This window comes from Sarcophilus harrisii, chromosome 2 (assembly GCF_902635505.1).
Source record: "Sarcophilus harrisii chromosome 2, mSarHar1.11, whole genome shotgun sequence".
NCBI classification, from domain to species: Eukaryota; Metazoa; Chordata; class Mammalia; order Dasyuromorphia; family Dasyuridae; genus Sarcophilus; species Sarcophilus harrisii.
In genome coordinates this window covers 654,109,939-654,130,031 of record NC_045427.1, presented here as the reverse complement: position 1 = coordinate 654,130,031, position 20,093 = coordinate 654,109,939, and the positions used below count along the sequence as shown (strand labels likewise).

General features: G+C 41.9%; 1 protein-coding gene across 3 annotated transcripts in view; it reads left to right on the top strand.

The window, feature by feature from the left end:
- The window catches only part of C2H10orf90 (chromosome 2 C10orf90 homolog), a 250,462-nt gene extending 231,958 nt beyond the window's left edge, over window positions 1-18,504 (top strand). For all 3 annotated transcript variants that reach the window (XM_031957017.1, XM_031957018.1, XM_031957019.1), the window contains 3 exons: window positions 8,464-8,527; window positions 17,199-17,298; window positions 17,384-18,504. In XM_031957017.1, the coding sequence (XP_031812877.1) occupies window positions 8,464-8,527; window positions 17,199-17,298; window positions 17,384-17,422 (203 nt within the window). In that variant the 3' untranslated portion in view covers window positions 17,423-18,504. The remainder of the gene's footprint in view (window positions 1-8,463; window positions 8,528-17,198; window positions 17,299-17,383) is intronic.
- The last annotated feature ends 1,589 nt before the right edge of the window (window positions 18,505-20,093 follow it).

Below are 20,093 nucleotides of genomic sequence, written 5' to 3'. Positions count from 1 at the left end.
TATTTACATACTGCTCTTTCTGCACAAGAAAAATCAGATCAAAAAAGAAAGAAAATGAGTAAGAAAACAAAATGCAAGAGAACAACAAAAAAAAGAGGGAAAATGTTATGTTGTGATCCACATTCAGTCTCCACAGCCCTCTCTCTGGGTGTAAATGGCTCTCTCCATCACAAGATCATTGGAGCTAGCATCAATCATCTCATTGTTGGAAGGAGTCACATTCATCAGAATTGATTGCCGTATAATATTGATGTTGCTGTGTACATGATCGATGAGTGACCATTTTGCTCTTACTCTTTTCTATTGAATATTCTGCAAATTATACAGATGAAGAAATTGAGATTCAGACTTATTATATGGTAGATGGATAAGATGATTTTTTTATAATTGAATTCAATTTTATAATTGAAGTTTATTCTCTATGGGCTCACTTGAAACATCCTTGATATATACAGATTCCTTTGATGATGACATGGGCCTCTCCTTTTCCTATGTGGTTTTTTTTAGCTCTATCTTTATTTTGAAAGTTTTTCATTTCCTGTATCTTGAGGGGATTATGAGTAAAAGGTATGATGACATCAATTAAAAATATTGTTCTTAAAATTTTATGGACTATTTTTTTGTCTGGAGGGTTGGCTAATAGGTCTAATTGTGAGGATAATCTACTTCCAGCACATTCACTGAATCCTAAAAAGATATTTTGGAATTTGTACTTATTCAATATGGCATTTGACATCTGTTTTGGAAAGATTTTTCTTTGTCATTGGTTAGAATTCTGCTCTATAATTCTATTCACCAGATATCATTCTAGATAGCATATATTCTAGATAATATATAGTAGCTAATTTTATTATGCTGTATTATTATATTATATTATTAGTATATAGCTGCTAATTTTTTCAGTCTTTAGTTCCTTCCATTTTGTTGCAGAATCAACATTGATTATTATTTTGTGTGTGCTTTAGTGCTCCTACCTCTTAGAGGAGTCCTCAGGCGTCTGACCATACCATTCATTTGGCCCAAGATCTTGGTAGTTTCAGCTTTATCACTGTTCTTCACCATTCCTCATCTTCCCCCCCCCACCCCCAGATTCCTATATATTCCATTCTCAGTTCAACCCAATGAACATCTTAAGGCAACAAGCTACAGTGGAAAAACTATTAAACTTAGTGTCTAAAGAAAGTTAGGTTCGAATTCTGACTCTGACATTTATGAGCTGTGTGACCCTGGGTATCTACTGTCTCTGGGCTCAGTTTCCTAATCTGTAAAATGAGAATAATAATGGCACCTACTTCCTAGAGATGTTGGGGAGAGCAGATGTATGCCAGTTTAAAATCATTTGTTAAATTGCATTTGTTAATACCATTAACATTATCATGATTTACTTGGCTAAATTTACAGTGTCATTGAAAAGGGTGAAGGAGACAGCTCTATAATCAGAAGTCATGAATTTAATATCCCTCGAGTCATTTACTAACTGTATGACCTTGGGCATCTAGAAAATGACCTCTGCCATTCCTTCCACTTCCAGGTCAGAAATGTTCTCAAATTTAGCTAGAGATACCACTGTGGTTCTATTCCATGGATAGACATGTTTACAAGAAGGTTCATCTTTCCTGGCTGGGAATGATTTATACAAGCATCACCAACCAGTCAGTCAATCATCAAACATTTATTAAGCATCGATTATGTGCCAGGCTATGGGTATACAAAGATGAAAATGAAACAGACCCTCCCGAGTCTGTCTTTGCCATCAGTGCCATGGAAGAGAGCTTGTTGCCTGTGGAATCCTCTATTTTTCATTACCCTGTCTCTGTGGAAGAGGATGATTTTGGAGGTCAAATCCTCCCAGGCTTCCAGCACCCCTCTGCTGCTGCCATTGTTGCTGTGACTTCAGGGCTGGCGTATGTCAAGAAGATAATTGGCAGCAGCATCATTTCCATCTAAATGCAGACATCTGCACAGCTTCTCTTTACCTTCTCATCTTCTCAAACAACTTGTTTATCATTTGTCATTGTCATCCGAGAGCTCGGGATTTCACCAAGTACTGCAAGTGATTTGTGGAAAATGAGAATGTTTACCCAGCAAAACATTTGCTGATCACGAGTCCTTGGGAGGCAAGCCATCTCCCAGCCTGGTCGATGTGCACTATTTAATTTTGAGAGGGCCAATTAGTGCACAATAGACTCCTTGGCTATTGACGACACAGAGCAAATGAGAGACCCCCCTGCGAGGAGCCAAATGGGAACAATGCCCCCCAAACTGGATTTAAATCTTGACAACCACGATGGAATTATCAGAGTGACAAGGCCACCAGCTGTTTATGGGCCTTTAAATCCTCCTAATGAACAGCCTGGTGATCTTCAAGCATACAAGTACTTGCAGATTTCTTTTTAGGAAAAGCAAACCCCCAAAATGTTGACTTTTCTTTGAAAGGATGTCCCGCTTTCTTTCCTTTGGGGGAAATCCTAGAGTTAAGCTGGAAAAGACCTTAAAGGATGTCAGAGTCCCAAGGAAGCTCACTTGGCAGCCATCTAACCTCAAGAGAGTCCAGTCAGGACTATCCAACGAGTGATCCTCCAGCCCTTTCTTAGAGACTTCCACTAGAGGAGGATCCCTCCATTCCCTCAAACCACATTTCCCTTGAGAGGAGCAGCTCTAGGAACTAGAGAGGATTTTCTTTTATTATTATTATTATAGCTTTTTATTTACAAGATATATGCATGGGTAATTTTTCAGCATTGACCCTTGCAAAACCTTCTGTTCCAATTTTTCCCCTCTTTCCTCCCACCTCCTCCCCCAGATGGCAGGTAGACCAATACATGTTAAATATGTTAAAGTATATGTTAAACACAATATATGTATACATATCCATACAGTTATTTTGCTTCACAAGAAGAATCGGACTTAGAAATAAGATAAAATTAACCTGAGAAGGAAATCAAAAACGCAAGCAGGATTGGATAGGCTATGTTGTGGTCCAACTTATTTCCCAAAGTTCTTTTACTGGGTATAGCTGGTTCTCTTCATTATCGAACAAATGGAACTGATTTGGTTCATCTCATTGCTGGAGATGGCCACGTTCATCAGAATTGATCCTCATACAGTATTGTTGTTGAAGTATACAATGATCTCCTAGCCCTGCTCATTTCACTCAGCATCAGTTCCTGTAAGTCTCTCCAGGCCTTTCTGAAATCCTCCTGGTGGTCATTAGAAAGGATATTCTGATGTCAGATTTTCTGATGTCTGGGATTTGACTGAAGAAATCCAATTCTAGATGTTCTGACCTCACGTTCCCCAACATCCTCCAAGGCATTTCCCAGGAGCTGATTCATGAAAAGGGACATCTTGGGCATCTGCATTGTTGTGGGAAGTGTTTTTATGACATCCAAATCAGTGTTGGAGTGGAATAAGTGTTCCCTAGCTGACTACTATGAACGGGGCACTCTGCTAGGCACAGAAAGGTACCAAGACAAAACCTGAACAGTCCTTGTACTCGTGGACTTTGTGGACTCTTGGAAAGATAAGCAAATTCAAAGCAGTTTTGGAACAAGAAGAGAGCACTAATGTCTGGGGACCTAGGAAAGGTCTGTGCAGGATGAGGTCCCAGAGCTTAGTCTTGAAGATTTAAAGACAGAGGAGGGAAAGGTCAATTGGATTAATCGTCCTACCCTCCTTAGAGTAACTACCTTAATCAAGTGAAACTCCTATCAAATCAATAAAAAAGGCATTAAATTAAGTGTGAATTAACCTAGTTAATCAAGTTGAAAAATAGTAGAGTGGGTCAAACCACTGGGTGAAATGAAACATTGCCCCATAGGAAGTATGTTGGGCCTGGCTAAGGAGATTCTGCCGGGCTAACTCTGAAACTTGTGGGTTATATATAACAAGCCCATTGAGATTCCAAGTTTGGAGTACAGGCTCACTCAGGGAGGGACATATTCTGCCAAAGATTTGGAGGATGCACTTGGGAAGCCTCTGTCTTCTCTTCCCCTTGACTACAAGGGGACCTGGAGAGCTGGAAGTATGTCAGCAGTGTCCCCAGATCAGTTGATGCCAGTTTTGAGAACAAGCAATATTCCCTGAGGAAAGGGACCTTGGGAATTTTAGGAGCGACAGTGATAAATAACTTCATAAGGTCCCCCTGAATGGAAAAGAAAGGACTTCCAGAAGCTGTGAGTTATCCCCTTTGCCACATGATTGGTAAATATTTATTAAATGCCCACTGTGTGCCAGAAACTGTGGCAAAAGTGGCAAAAGCCAGCTCCTGCCCTCAGGGAGCTTGTAGTCTAATGAAAGAGATAACATGCAAATGAAGTTACATAAAGCAAGCTATCCATAGGATAAAGAGAAACAATAAGACAGAAGGGAAGTCTGATGCACTCCAAGCTTGACCCTAAACACTATACTAGTAGCATAGTGTGTCTCCAGTTTGAGGTTAATATTTTGTATTCTTTATTAAGTACTCATTCGTAAAAGATAAATAAATAAAGATGATTGTCTGGCTAGTTAAATGATATCAACAGATAATGAACTGAGAAATATACCAATGGGAGCTTGTGATCTAGAAAAATAGAAAATCACATCCAATTCCTAGATATTAACCCTAGAACCTTAAAAGATGTAGCCAGATATATCCTTGTTTTTTGCAGCCCCATGGCTTACCACAGGGCCTGCCACCTAGTAAACCCTTAATAAGAACTTCATGAGCTTATTTGGAAGGCTCGACCTGCCACAGTTCGTGGGTGTAGAATGTGAGCCTGGATTTCAATGATGAGGAAACTAGATGAGCAGCCAGACTTCCATCATCCTTCTTCCCATCAGGCATTGACATGGGCTGAAACTTTGGCTCTCCCCCAGCCTTCAAATGCTGGTGTCTCATTGTCTGCACACTTCTGGGTGGAACTTCAGTGCATTTATGTGCCAATTACAGACTAATTTCCTGCCATTTCATTTGAACCTCCTGCCATTTCATTTCCATCAGGCTTATAGAATAGGAATTATTATGATCCTGATTTTATGGATGAGGAAACTCACTGGTTCAAGTGCTTGCTGTATCATTCAGCCAGTCTATGTTTGAAGCAGAATTTGAATCCAGGTCTTGTTGACTCCTCCAAGTCCAGGGCCCTATCCTCCATTCTTCCCTTTTCTCAATCATTCCTCTCATTTATGCCACATTCATTCATTTTGCTGTAATGTGCTCAGTCCTTTTTTTCTTCTCTCTTGGCCAGCTGGGAAGACCCTGAGCCACTGGCTCTTAGCCATTTACTTGTGTCAAACTGCAGAGCAAGTCATAAATAAAGAGGGCCTTGCCAAGTAGAATTAATGATGGAGACTATGTTCTTTCATGGGCTTGAGACTAAGGTTATACTATAAAAATGGATTTTGCAGAAAAGCAAAAATTGATAATTTACCCCACTAATGTTATAAAAAGAGGAGATTCCATCTGCCTGGAAGTATAACCTGGCAACACCCTTCCTTTTCCCTCTTTTCCACTGAATTTAGACAAGTGACTCTTCTTTGAAAAATATGTTAATGACTTATTTTAGCTTTCTTTATATTCCCAGTACTCAGCTCAGTGCTCAGCATGCAAAGCACTTAAAATTACTTGGTGATTGATTGATCGGCATGGACCCCTGAAAATTTTCCTTCAGCTATCATTTAATTTCATGAAAAGCATTTATTTTATTAAGTATCTACTATGTGTTCAGTAAGAACTGGATATTTATATAAAATGGATTTTTCCTTTAAGAACTTGGCCAAGGGAAAATTAGAGAAGATAATAATTATCACATATAGCATCCATAACATAAGGTTTCTAAAGTAATTTCTGAATAGTTCCTTTATAAATTTATTTTACAGTTTAAAAAACTGAAGCTAAGTTAAGTATTTACTCAGGGTGACCCAGTTAGGAGGTATCCAAATGGAGAGTCAAAGCCTGGTCTGTCTTGTATAGAGGTCAAGTTTATAAAGTATGAAATGGGATCATCTCCCACCACACCCTAAACCAAAGATCTCAGAAAGCTATTTGCCAATCATAAGATCATGCGTCTACAGCTGGATGTGACCTCGGAGATCATCTGGGTCAGCCCTCTTATTTTAGAGAAGAGGAAATTCAGGGAAATACTTTTTATAGCTCCAAGTCTGCCCTTCTTTATTTTTCTTGGGTAGATCATATGCTTTTCTTTGAAGAATGACTATGTGGAATGCTACCTGGAATGTAAGCTCCTTGAGGGCAGGCAAAACATCTTTCTTGTCTTTACATGATGTCTGTCACATAGTAGGAACTTTTAAAATACTTAACTGGATCGAGTTGAATTGTCAGTATTACTAGTTCGAAGTAATGTCAATATTGTTAGTTGGATGTAAGCTTCTTGAGGGTGGGGACTTTGCATTTTGTCTGCTGTCCCCAGTGACTAAGTAGAATGGTGGGCACTGAATGAATGTGTATTGGACTGGATTGGGTTATTTAATTGCAAATCATTTCTCTCTAGGGACCTCCAAAGTCTCCAAAACAAATGTTTTTGATAACCAAATGCCAAATCTCTCAACCTGGGAACACGCTTTCCCCTCTGTCGTAACTCTGTGGTTTGCGAAGTATGTTCAAATATAGAGTAACTAGTGTTACAGCAGAACCACCGTGGGAGAAATGGAAACACCCACCGTGTCTTCCCCAGGAAGCCTGGAATTCTGCAGATCCATCCCTTTTGGGCCTGGGACTGACTCTCAGCAAAGTCTAGCTTCAGCAGCTGCCAAAGGGTAAACACCCTCTCAAGAATTGTGTCCCCGCAGGGAGTGGGGCAGGGGGTGCTGAAAGAGGATCCTCCCCGCCGCCCCCAATCCTCCCATGCTCCTCAAGTTATGTGGCAATTAATAAAGGGCTAAGAGGCCCCCTCAGCAAAGTTGGCTCAGGCCCGCTTCTCAGCAGGCCATCGAGATTCTGAAAAGACAAAGCAATGCAATGGTGAAATATCTCATAGTTACTTTTACCCCACTTTTGAAAAGAAAAGAAAAGCATGAATTGGGTAGTAGGTTTTTTTTACCTTTCCAGTGATTCCTGCTTGCAATTCAATTGAAATTATGCTAATTCCACAATCATAATTTTCCATGGTGGCTTTTATCTCCTAGGAACACCATCTACCTTGGGTGTAACTTTAATGTGAGCTCTGGAGGAGTTGCCCTGCCTGGCTCAATTACAGCTTTGGTGGAGGAATATCGTTCTCTGGAAAAAGCTCCAAACCGACCTAATGGCCATGAATAATGACTACTTCTTATTACCTGAGATGGACAAAGGCAAATATAAATATACATACAGATTTATGTTTATATATACACATGCATATACACATGTACATACATGTATGTGCACATGTACATTATGTCCATACATACTTGCATATATGTGGACATGTACACATGCTATATAGATTTCCATTTATGTGCATATGTTTGTATCTTCACATAGGTGTGTGTGTCCATGACGTACATGCATGGGTGCATATATGCTGAATGGCCCTTGGGTGCCATTTTCACCACTGTTGGCTCTCTTTGATATCACTGGGAGACTTGGATCTAAATCTATCTAATAATTGTGAAAATTTTACCTCCTCTTAGTACTCTTTCCATTTGCATGATTAAGATCACTGTATATATTGTTTTTCTTTGCTTCATTTTATTGTTTTAGTTCATACAAGGCTTCCCATGTCTCTGAATTCTCTTCACAGTTGATATTTTTTTAATGAAGCAATAAGAGTCAGTTATATTTCAAACACCTAACTTGTTTACTCATTCTCCAATCAATGGGGACCTACTCTGCTTCCGACTCTTTGCTACCACAAAAAGTTAAAAAGATGTTGCTGTTTTGTGTTTTTCTTTCTATTATTCCCTTGGTTTTATGCTCTAATGCAACTCCTAGATCAAAGACAATGAACTTTAGTGACCTTCCTCATAGCATTCCAAATAGTCCTCCACATAGTTGGGCCAACTCACAGCTCCACCTACAATCCAACCCATTCATTTTATAGAGAAGGAAGCAGATCCGGCAGATTCTGTAAGAATACAAGTGTGTCAAACAGCAGAGTCCAGGTAGAAACCTCATATTCCCCTGGCTCTCAATCTCATGTTCTCCCAGGTTGGCATCCTTGTCACAGTAGCCCTATTTTTTTTCTGCCTGAGGGGGACTTGAAGTTGAGGGAGGGGTTTTCTGTTCTCCCTGTGGTGGGGGGCCTTAGAAGAGTTCTGTGGAAGGGTCTCAGGGCTAGCCTCCTCATCCTGGCGGGTGAGAATCCTTGGCTCTCTTGGCTGGACGTTCATGGCGGTCTGCATGATAACAGGCTGGCATGGAAGGAGAAAGGAGTAAGAGCAAGGACCAGGCTAGCCCTCCCATGGGATGCCTATGTCAGCCTCTGCACGATCCAATCCCTGGTGCCATTAAATGATGCTTCCTTGTGTGTTTATTTCCAGATAACTTGTTCAAGCCGAAGGAGAGGTGCATATCAGAGAAGGAGATGCATATGCGATCAAAAAGGTAAGTTCCTTCTGCTTGCAGCAATCCCAGGTCCACTTTGTGTGGCCCTTATGGAAGGTGCGCCCCTATGTGTTTTAGACACCTGCACCCCTTGGAGATCAATGACACAAGAGACAAGGGAGTGTTTCCAGCCTGGATAAGCAGGAGGATGTGGAACTTCACTGCTTCCAGTGGTACTAAGTAGGGCTCCATGTGTCAGCCATGCCGAGCCCAAACATAGTACAGGGAGGCATGCCGGGGTCCAAGATGCCCAAAACAAATCTGAAGAATGAGCATATCCCAGATTAACTTGGGGCCCACCCTTGGGTTCTGGGAAAGTCTCAACACAACTCACATTCAATTAGATTTAATTCACCAAGCTTTATTAAGCCCCTGCTAGGGACCAAATGCTGGATGATCATGATAAAAGTGAACCAGACCTTGCTCTCCAGTAGTTTCCATTCTACTGGGGAGGGCACAACCTGTGCACAGAAAAGCAAATTCAAAATATATACACAATGATTTGGGGTGGACATTATGGGCAAAAAGAAGGATTTGGGTTATATACTAGAGATCCTAGGGAGCTATAGAAGCATCTTGGGCAGGAGAATGATCTGTTCAGACATGAACCTTGAGAACCATGATCTGCTTCTCTCTGGCCCAGAATCAGAACTCTTGAGTTGGTTGGAAACCACTGAGCTCCTCCTTTATCTGCAAAGGGCATCCCCTTGGCTATAGATGCAGCGATAGACAGGCAGCCATACTTAGAGACCTCCAAAAAAGGGAAGCTCACTTGACTCCAAAACAACCTCACTCTACTTCTAAATAATTCGTTATTAGCAAGTTTTTCCAGATACCAAGTACGAATCTGCCCCTGTAACCTCCGGGCATGTTCCTCCTCCTGATTGTAAGGAGCAGAGAGGGCAAATCTCATTCCCTTCCTTGTGACTCATAGTGTACTTGGAGGCAGCTTCCAGCTACCATGTTGTCCTGAATCTTCTCTTCTCCATTATCAACATCCCCAGATCCTCTCAATGACGTGATACACCATCGATAGTTGCTTTTTGTTCTCCACATCAACCAAACATCAACACTTGAAAATCAGTCTTGGAAGTGAAAATAGAAGGGACAAAATAATAATAACAACAGTAGCTTTTACATCGTGCTTTAAGGTTTGCAAAGTATTTACAAATATCTCCTCACAATAACTCTATTATCCCTCTTTTACAAATGAGGAAACTGAGGCAAGCAGGGTTACCTCACTTAGGGTTACATCACTACTAAGTGTCTGAGACTGAATTTGCACTCAGATCTTCTTGCCTCCAGGTCCAATGCTCTACCCACTGCACCACCCAGCTGCCTAGTATTTCTTGAAGTTTGGTCCATATGGAAGAGGGGTTACTTTGACTCATTTCTTCTTCCAGTTCAAGCCTTGCCCTCTCATACCAAGCTTGGGAAGTGGATTAAGGTCCCACTTGCTAATTCATCTACTGTGGTCCGGGCACTTCCTAGAAAGTACAAGTATCATCATCCCTAACACCTGGTGTTCAGGCTGCCTCTGAGTGAGGATTGAATAATGGAGCAGCAGAGGGAAAGCTCTTATTACTGAAATTTCATTAGTCTGACAAAATATGCAGCAATATGAGAAATTATTATAATTACCCCTAATCTATAGCGCACCGATCAGCATTAATAAAAATGAACACACTTTTCCAGACACCGCCCTTTGATTTTTATTGAGTTAAATTGTTTACTTGGTAATTGGTGAAATCATCCGCAGTGAGGCTGTGGGTAATAAACTGAGAGGGAGGATAAACTTGCCTGTTCCATTAATGGTCTGAGTCACAGCAAGCTGGCACATCCTCCAAATGCCACTGGGTTGGAAACCGTTCCACACATTCTAAGGCAATGACAACAACAAGGATGATGATGATGATGATGATGATGATGATGAGGATGATGATGATGATGATGGTGGTGGTGGTAGTGATGATGATGACAGTGACAGCCAAAGCCCTAATTTTCAGAGCACACTAAGAAGGATAGCCTGCCAGGAATGGGAATGTCGTTTTTAGTTCAATCCAACAAGCACTTATTAAATTCCTACTGTGTGCACGGTACTTGGTATACCAAAAAAAAAAAAAAAAAAAGAAACAGTGCCGGCTCTCCTGGGGATTTATATTCTAGTGGCAGACATGACATGCACATAAATAAGTAATTCTAAGATCATTTGAAGAAAGGGACAGAGACAGAGAGAGAGCTCACTGACCATTGGGTATATTAAGAAGGACTTGACATCGAAGGTTCCATGATCCAAAACTTGATGAAGTACAGCTGAAAGGAGAGAAGAGCTCTACAGAGATGGAGAGATGAGATGCAATGCTGAGTCTGTGGAAGAGCAGGGTGACAAGTTTGGGACATGGAGTGCATGAAGGGACATCCGCCCAGATGGGCCGCCATCTTTACTGACAATGTACGCTCAGGCCACTTCAGAGTAAGGACAGAATAATGGAGAGCGGAGAGAGTCTGTCTGGAAAGGCAGCAGGAACCAAACTAAGAGAGGCTTCACATGCAAAGCGGAGGGGCTTGTAATTTATATTGGTGACAATAGGGTCAATAGGGAGAAGGAAGGTGCCTTGGCCAGACTAGTGTTTCAGGAAGATTCTTTTGATATCTTTGTGCAAGATAGATGGGAGAGGGAAAGAGACTTGAAGTCAAGGCAACGATAAGTTATATCTGTCCAGGTGAGGGGGGAAAAGCTCCTGGACCAATGTGATATCCAGGAGACTGGGAAGAAAGGGAAGGAGCAGTTGGACTCGAATCACAGCTTAGCAAATGGCTGGACATGATGAGTAAAGCAGAATGAGGAGTCAGGGATGAGACTCGAGAGTTGAACTTGGGTCCTCAGAGGTTAGGGACATGTGGAGGAGGGGCAGAGGAGGGAAGTAGAGAATAAGCAATGTTTTGGACTCGCTGAGCTCGAGACGCCCACAAGACACACTGGTGGAAATAGCGAGCAGGCCGTTGGTGCTGGAGAGTAACACAGGAGGGCTGGTGATGTGGACTGGGGAGTCATTGCTATAAGGATGAGATTTTCACCTGGGGGAGTAGAGGAGATCACCAAGAAATAGAATGTAGGAGGAAGACCAAAAGCCCAGGACAAATCCCAGGGCCCCTCATGCTGGAGTGAGGGAGGAGAGGTCAGATACAAAGAGGACAAAGACCATGGGGGAAGGGGAGGGGATCATGGAACAAGAGAAAGTGTTCCAGAGGGAGTGGTCAATAATGTGAGGACAAGGAGGATGAAGATGGAAAACAGCCCATTGGATTTAGAAGTGAAGAAATCTGTCACAACCGGAGCAAAAAGGTTTCTGGAACATCATGAGGTGGAGCCAGATCACAAGAAATTGAGGTTTTTCTGGGAAATGAAGAGGTCGAGACAATGCCTGTGTATAATGACCTTGCTTCCTTGCAGTCTGCTTGTGGATGGGAGGACAAAGATGAAGACCTCTTGAGGACAGAGTCGAGTCACCATTTTACACATCCCCGATAGTTACATCAAACCTGAACCCAGATTGGATAGGGAGTGACAGAGGACACACTGGGGAAGTGGATTCCCGGACAGTTTGTACATAGACAGGTCAGCAGGTTCTGAGAATTGCCCAGAATGCCAAGAGCTTGCGCTTGTTTCGGCAGCGCCTTTACTGCAGTTGGGCAGAGTACCAGGAGCGTAAGGGAATCTGCAGCCAAGATGTCCCAGATGAGGCTCTTTCTGTCTCCATGCTGCCTCAGGGCTAACCTCTCCCCGACGATCCAGTAAAAGATCCCAATGAGATCATGAAAATCCGTCAGAATCAGAGAGAAGGAAGAGGTCCCAGGTAACATGGCGTTCTTTCTTGTGGTTCTGCCCTCCAGGACCAGCAGCACAAGTCCAGTCTCCTTGACCAGAACAGCCTTTGAATGCTTGAGAAGGCATGATGGGATAGAAGTCCTGGGCCCGGAGTCGGGAGAAACCTTGGGCAGAATCCCTGGCCCCGAGACTTAGCACCCTGCCTGAACTAAGCTCCGTGATGCGGCCTGTTGGTCTCTGCTCCTGCACAAGCCCATCATCCTCCCTAAGGTGATGTCAGGAGCTGGAATCATATTCCGGGTGTGATGGGACGTGCTCCCTGGGAGTCTGTGTGCCTCTAGGGATGGAATCCAAGAGGGTCTCAGAGGCAGGGTAGTGCAGTGGGTGGAGGCAGGGGCTTGAAGTCCAAGGACCCGGATTCAAGTGCTCCCTCTGACACAACGTGACTATAAGACCCAGGCCAAGTCAAGTAACCCCTCATTGCCCCCCAGCTACTTCATTAGAGTTGGGGATACTAGTCCATTCAACAGAGAACATTTCCACACCAGGGCTGCCCATACTGCACTGATAAAGTCTAGATCTGTTTTTAAGAAAAAGCCCACATCCCCTTAGATGGCCATCCCCATGGTCCACTAATACCCCCAGATCATTTTCATTTGAATTACTCAACGCACATCTCTGCTTGAGAGGCCCTTGGAGAACGATTCACTTCATGTCACCCAGCCAGATGGAACCAGTCACCGATGAGATGAATGCACTATTGGGTCATTTTACAGATGAGAACAACAAGATTCAGAGTCTGTCACTTGTCCAGGTCACACAACCAATTCATGTCAGACGTGGGTCTTGAACCAAGGGTTTCCTGACTAGAGCCCCTGAGATAGGCTGGATTTTCAAGGTCCTCTCACAGATATAACCCAACAAAGACAGAGTCGCTCCAAGGAACCAAAGGGTTCAGTTTGGTTTCCTTCCCACCATCATCCCTTACAAGAATAATTTCCATGATGTGATGGCCCTTCCCAGAGGGATAACATGGGGCGTCCCAGTAGCCCAGACTGATCTGGTTCTACCTCTCCATGGGACCATCTATTTCCCATGTCATGTAGCTGCGGGGAGGATTAGGATTTTCTGATGAAATCATTGTGTAGCCTCTGGCAAGGGTAGCCTCCTTGCCTTTCATTTGGACTCCATGATTTCTCAGATCTTTTGCATCTCAAGTTTCTGAACTTTCTGTGGGAAAGAAAATAAGTGCCCTTTGAGCAGAGAGAGCGCACAAAGGGAGAAGTAGATAGAGCACTGGGCTTGGAATTAGGAGGACTCATATTCATCAGTTCACATCTAGCCTTACATACTGTTTACACCTGGGTGACCCTGGGCAAGTCACTTAGCCCTGTTTGCCTCAGTTTCCTCATATGTAAAATGAGCTGGAGAAGAAAATGGCGAACCACACTAGTATTTTTGTCAAGAATTTTTGTCAGGGTTCAGAGATGACTGAAATTACAATAACAAATTAAGCAGAAATGTTCAGTTGGATATCACGAGGATAGAAAAATAATCATGTAAAAGCATTCGGATTGTTTCACTTGTTCTAATTATTGATTGTATTAGAGGAAACTAGCAAGTCTTTGCTGAGAATGACCCAGCTTCTGTTCAGAAGACGGGAATGAGACAATATCACAAAGCTCATCTGAAACCTGACTTTGTATGGTCAGTAAGAAGAAACTTGCTCTTTGCAGAGGCTGACAGGGAGTAGAGGAAAGCAGAAGAGAGGCAAATTTAGGCTCAATGTCAGGGGAAAAAATTCTTAATAATGAGAGCTCTCTGAAAATGCCTCATGAGGTAGTGGAGCCCCCATCAGTGGAGTCACCCAAGCAAAATATGCATGAGCACTTGAGGATTCATTGGATTGTCCTCTTCTATAGATTAGGCTGGATGGCTTCTGGGGTCCCTTTCCATTATGATATTCTGTGATTCAGTAAATAAGAAGCAATGGATAAAGATTATTGAGAAGCAGCTTGTGGTTCAATCTGTCTAAAAATCTTCCTGCAACAAATATTTATAGCCCTTTGAGATTTGGAAAGCTCTTTCCCTACAATAATCCTATGGACCGTGATTATTTTTCTTATTATACGTGAGGAAACTCAATCAAAGGAAATCTCCTAAATTCAATCTACTAACTAAACAAATATTTACAAATGCCTACTAATGTACCAAGCACTAGGCAAGGTGCTGGTGATAACAAAGACAGAAATGAAATAATTCTGCCTTTGGGGAAAATAGCATGTACCTCAGTGAGTAGATAACAAAATATATACAAAGTGAGAGGAGAATCATGCCCAATTATCTCGCCTTCAAATCCATTGCTCATTCCACCTCACTGCTGCTGCTAACAATTTGAGTGGAATGGGTTATCACCAGAGGGATGTGTGTGTGTGTGTGTGTGTGTGTGTGTGTGTTTGAGAGTGTGTGTGTGTGTGTGTTTGAGAGAGTGTGTGTGTGTGTGTGTGTGTGTGTGTGTGTGTTTGAGAGAAACAAAGACTGAAAAAGAAGCATTTTGCAAAACTTAATGCCTTACACAAATGCTACCTGTTATTATTACCCCTATTTGATGTAAAGGAAAAAACACATGAGAACAATTTGAGCCTCTCTAAAGTAGAAGAGGGTTGACTTGGGACAGTGTGTCTGCCCTCTCTGAAAAATCAGGAATGGGTCTTCAATCAGTTGGGTCTTCATAGGAAGGCTAGATGACCACTGCTTGGAGTGTGGAAGTGATTTCCTTAATGAGGGCCAGGTTGAAATCAAAAAATGATTTTTGATAATTCTGAGATTCTAGTATTTTCTGATAAAATCACTGGGTAGCCTCTGACAATTGGTAGTCTCCTGGCCTTTCATTTGGACTAAATTATTTCTCAGATCTTTTGCAGCTCAAGTTCCTGAACTCTTTCTTTGGGAAAGAAAATAGTGCCCTTTGAATCACTCCTTCTGTTCAATATCATTCATTCTTATTTCTCTAGCACAAGAAGCTTCAAAAACATTTTCTCACAGCACTCCTGTAAATAGGGAGGTACTAGGATTGTTATTTCCATTTAAGGTTAATCAACCTCAGAGACACTAGGGCACATGGTCAGAACTGTGAGAGGCAAGATTTGAACTCAGCTCTCTTGTGACATCAAATCCAGTGCTCTTGCTACCTAGAAAGTCTCTAGCTCTTTTTTAGTGGATCCTGGGAGTACAGGAAGTTGCTTCTAAATCAATTTAATAATTAAATAAACTCTTTCATCAATCTCTTTTACCTTCTCTAGCACTCTGAATAATTTATCTATATATTTGCATTGATTTTTATATATTTTTTACTTTATATATATGCTATATATATATATATATATATACTATATGTGTGTATTTCTAGCACTCTGAATAATTTATCTATATATTTGCATTGATTTTTATATATTTTTTACTTTATATATATGCTATATATATATATATATATATACTATATGTGTGTATGTATGTATTCATACACACCCATCCATGTAAATATAAATACACACCGATATATATCCACACACACATCCATGCACATTTACATATACATGAGTGTTTGTGTATTTATATATATCTATACGTGTGTGTGTGTGTGTGTGTGTGTGTATAAATAGACAACACCCATCCTTATTTTGGTCTCTCTCACCAGAATGTAAGATACTTAGGAGTTGGGATTTAGTTTTCATTCTTAGGACTTGTATCTCCAGAACCTAGCATACTACCTGGCACATAGTAGGTGCTTAATAAATAAATGTTGTTGATGGATTGATTGCTTGGTTGAGATGCGTAGTCCTTCAGGAATCAAGGAAAATCAAGCACAGAGGAACATATCTCTAGAAATTAAAGGAACCTTAAAAAATGCATCCAATCTAATTCCACCTTATTATAGATGAGGAAACTGAATCCCAAAGAAATTACTGACCTGGCCAAGATCACACACTAATAAATAACGATAAGATTTAAACCCAATTCCCTTTCGCCAAAGTCAATATTTCTCTCCAATCCCATCTCGAATCTGCTTGTCATAACACTAATTTAATTTTTATAGAATTTCTTCATTAGCATATGGTTAGCCAATCAAAAAATGTGTTTTCCCTTTAAAATTTAGATTATTGCTTACTGTAACAGGCAACTTATTGGTAGATTTTGAATCCAGAAGAGCTGGGTTCAAGCTGTCCCTAGACATTATTAGCTGTGGTACTTTGGACAAGTGTTTTCACTTTCCCAAGACAGTGTCATTCAGTCATGTCCGACTTTTTCTGGCCCTATTTTGGCATTTTCTCGGCAAAGATCCTGGCATACGTTGCCATATCCTTCTCCAGCTCATTTTACAGGGCTAAGTGACTTGCCAGGGTCTCACAGTTAGAGTTAGTAGGTATCTGAGACTGGATTTGAACTCATGAACGTGAGTCTTCCTGATCCCGAGTCCAATGTTCTATTCACTATGACACCCTGACTGCCCTTTCTCTAAGGTAGTTGAGTAGATCATATGAATAATTGGAGACTGTAAGGTATGAGTTTAGATCTATCTCATTGAATATTTTGTAAGAGTTTGATGCTGGACAAGGCCCAATTTCTCTGTGCCTTGGTTTCCTCATATCCAAAACAAGTGGGTCAGACTTGTGCACTAAGTAAGCTGTAAGATCCCACTTCGTAAATCAGCTGCAACCCATGTTGATAGAGGGAGTCCTCCTGCAGATGACATGCCGCCATATTTATTCTAGTCTTAGAGACTGTCATGTAGAATTGAATCCATTCCCGTGTCGATAACCCCAATCTCTGGATGCATTTCAGAATCTATAACAACTTGCCTGAAGTGAAAAAGAAGAAGGAAGAACAAAAGAAAAGGGTAATTTTACAGAGTAATCGACTACGTGCTGAAGTCTTTAAAAAGGTAAGGTATCCTGGAGAAGCTTCCCACCCTTGTTCCCCCAGCCTGACTCAGAGCTGTGATTTCTTCTTCCTTTCCCCCTCTCTAGCAACTACTGGATCAGATCCTCCAGAGGAGCACAGACTGACTGGCAAACCCCACAGCTGCGACTCCGGGGATCTGGGAGGACCTCCAATATTGCATAGCCAATGAAAGTTAGCCTTATCTTCAAACCCCCAACCCCTGATTTAACCTAGGGATTTTTCATCGTGGAAGAAACCTCCCCTGATTTACAAAGTGAGCAACAGCACCAGCCCCAGAGGAACGACAACCGACACAGCGAAATATCCGTTGTGCCCTGTGGGGGGGAAGTCTCTTCTCCCCTTGGAATGTCACTGTTTGCTCCTGCCTTGCCCCCATTCTGACCCGGGAAGTGTTGATGAACTTTCTGGTGCATAAAAAAATTACAGGGGGCCTTGTTTTAGTGTCTGAATTATTTTCTTTAACTTTTTAAGAACTGAGGCTGTCCTTTCATAGAAGCAGTGATCTTCCCCTCCTCCTCCCCAATCTCAGCTCCTCCACCCCAAATCTGCTCCTTCCCAGCCATGCTTAGGAACTCTCCAGAGCAGCCTGAGTACCACACAAAAGCAGCAGTAGTGGAGATTTTCAGGCAGAGAAGTCTGAACTGGACTCTGGAAGCACTAGGGAGCCACAGAAGACTTTTGAGCATGAGTGTCATCAGTACTATGCATTCAACTATGCAGTGGTCTGAAGATAGAATTGAAGGATAAAATTGAGGCTGGAAAACCCATGAGGTGCTTATTGCAATAGTCCAAGGAGACAAGGATGAGAAGTTATCCTGGGGCAATGGTGTTGATGAGGTCCTCAGGGAGAAACCTAATCTAGTTGGGTCAGCAGAGCTGAGCTAGGAGAGGTAACATGTCATTGGCAATGGGACTCCCTATATCTTATCATTTCCCTTTGTCATTATGAGACACCTTAGTCGGAGCAAGTACCAATTTTGACAGATGATCTGTGAACAGAAATAGACTATGTACAGCTGGGGGCAAATCTAGGGTTTTTGACCCCAAAAAAACCTTTGTTTTCAAAAGGGTAATATTGCCCTTTCAGACTTTTACAGTTTCTTTTATTTATACGGTATATTTTGGAATTTATAAGGGAACCTAGTTTTTACAACAAAATGGAAATAAATATTATTTGAAGCCTCAATATTTTGGTGTTTTTGTTTTCAATTTTTCTCTAATTAAAAGTGAAGCTCCCATACTAGATTATATAAAGTATTTGCCAAGGGATCTCCTACCCAGCAGCTCTCAGAGTCCTCTTCTCTAAGAACGACCTTTGGCCATACTGGAAGGACACAGGATCTCCCCAAAGTCGGTCCCATGCTTCCCATCATGCCTTAGTTGTAATGAATCTGTTGAATAATATCTCTGATCACGTGAGGAAACTCTCCAAACCTGATCCCGACAGCCACATGCACCATCACCGGGCCTGTGTTTGGGAACTTCCCCATTTGGTAGGAAGCTAAGTCATGGTTGGGTTTCCTGACAAAGCCTTGGAAGACAGAGGACCCCCTTTGGGCCACAGTAAAGCATCACAGAGGAACTTTAGGGAGGTAACTATAAAACTGACTCCTAAAAATTGACATGAAACAAGGTATTATGTGATGTCCCGGAGGGAAACGCTGTTATTGATGGGAACTGACAGAAGCCTTCCTAGAAGCATCGGTATTTCAGCTGGACTCCAAAGGATGGGAAGTAATTTGACAAGTAGAAAAAACAAAAACGCCTCCGTGCGAGGAAGCAGCATGAGAGAAGAACAAAGGTGAGAAAGTAAAGGGCTTGTCTGGGGGTCAGTGGGGAGATTGAGTCAATTGTCCACTTAACTGACAGTCTGGCTGTCTGCTTAGTCCACTTTCACTGAAGCTATAGGGACAGATCATCTAGACGGGGCCAAAAAAGCAACCAGAAGGCATCAGATTTGAGACCGTAAGATGGCAAAGAAGTCTGAACTTGGGAAGCACTAGGGAGCCCCAGAAGACTTGAGCATTCTAAGTTCAGTTCTATAGATTCAAATTTTCCAGCTGGCAATGGTTTGAAGGTAGAATTGGAGGGAGAGTTCTGAAGCTGAAAGATCCATTAGGTGCTTATTGCAATAGTCCAAGGAGGCAACGATAAGAACCTGTACTAGGGTAACGGCATTGATGAGGGATGGGGAGGAGGGAGATCCTGGAGGTAGAATGGACAGATGGGAAGGCTAGGAAGGGGAACCTTCCCTTTGACTCAGCTCAGTATTCATCAGTACCAAATGTGCTATGGGAGGTGCTGGACACAAAAAACACAGTGTGTCTATTGAAGATGAAGACCAAGTTCCCCATGTGGAAACAAACAGTGGGGCCCCTGAGAGGAAGAGAAGGTGGTTCTTTCAGAGAACACATCTGGCTCCAGTCTCAGTCTTCAATCTTGGAAAATCCAGTACTCTCTGCTAAGCAAGCCAAACATCAAAACTCTCTCATGTTTAATCCCAAATGTTCATCTATACTAGTTATGGGCTAACCACTTAACATAATTAGTTATGGGCTACCGGTTTTCATGAAGCATCGTGGATTTTCAATGTGGGAATGCTTAATTATGTATATTTGTTACAAGGGCTTTGTATTGGGCAAGAGATGATGGTGAGTGAAGAGAATATAAACTTTTGTTTATTGAAAAAAATAACATTTCATTTAGATAAAGAATTAGGGGAATAGATTTAAGAATAAATATATGGCAACTTGAGAAGAAAATTCTAGTAAAATT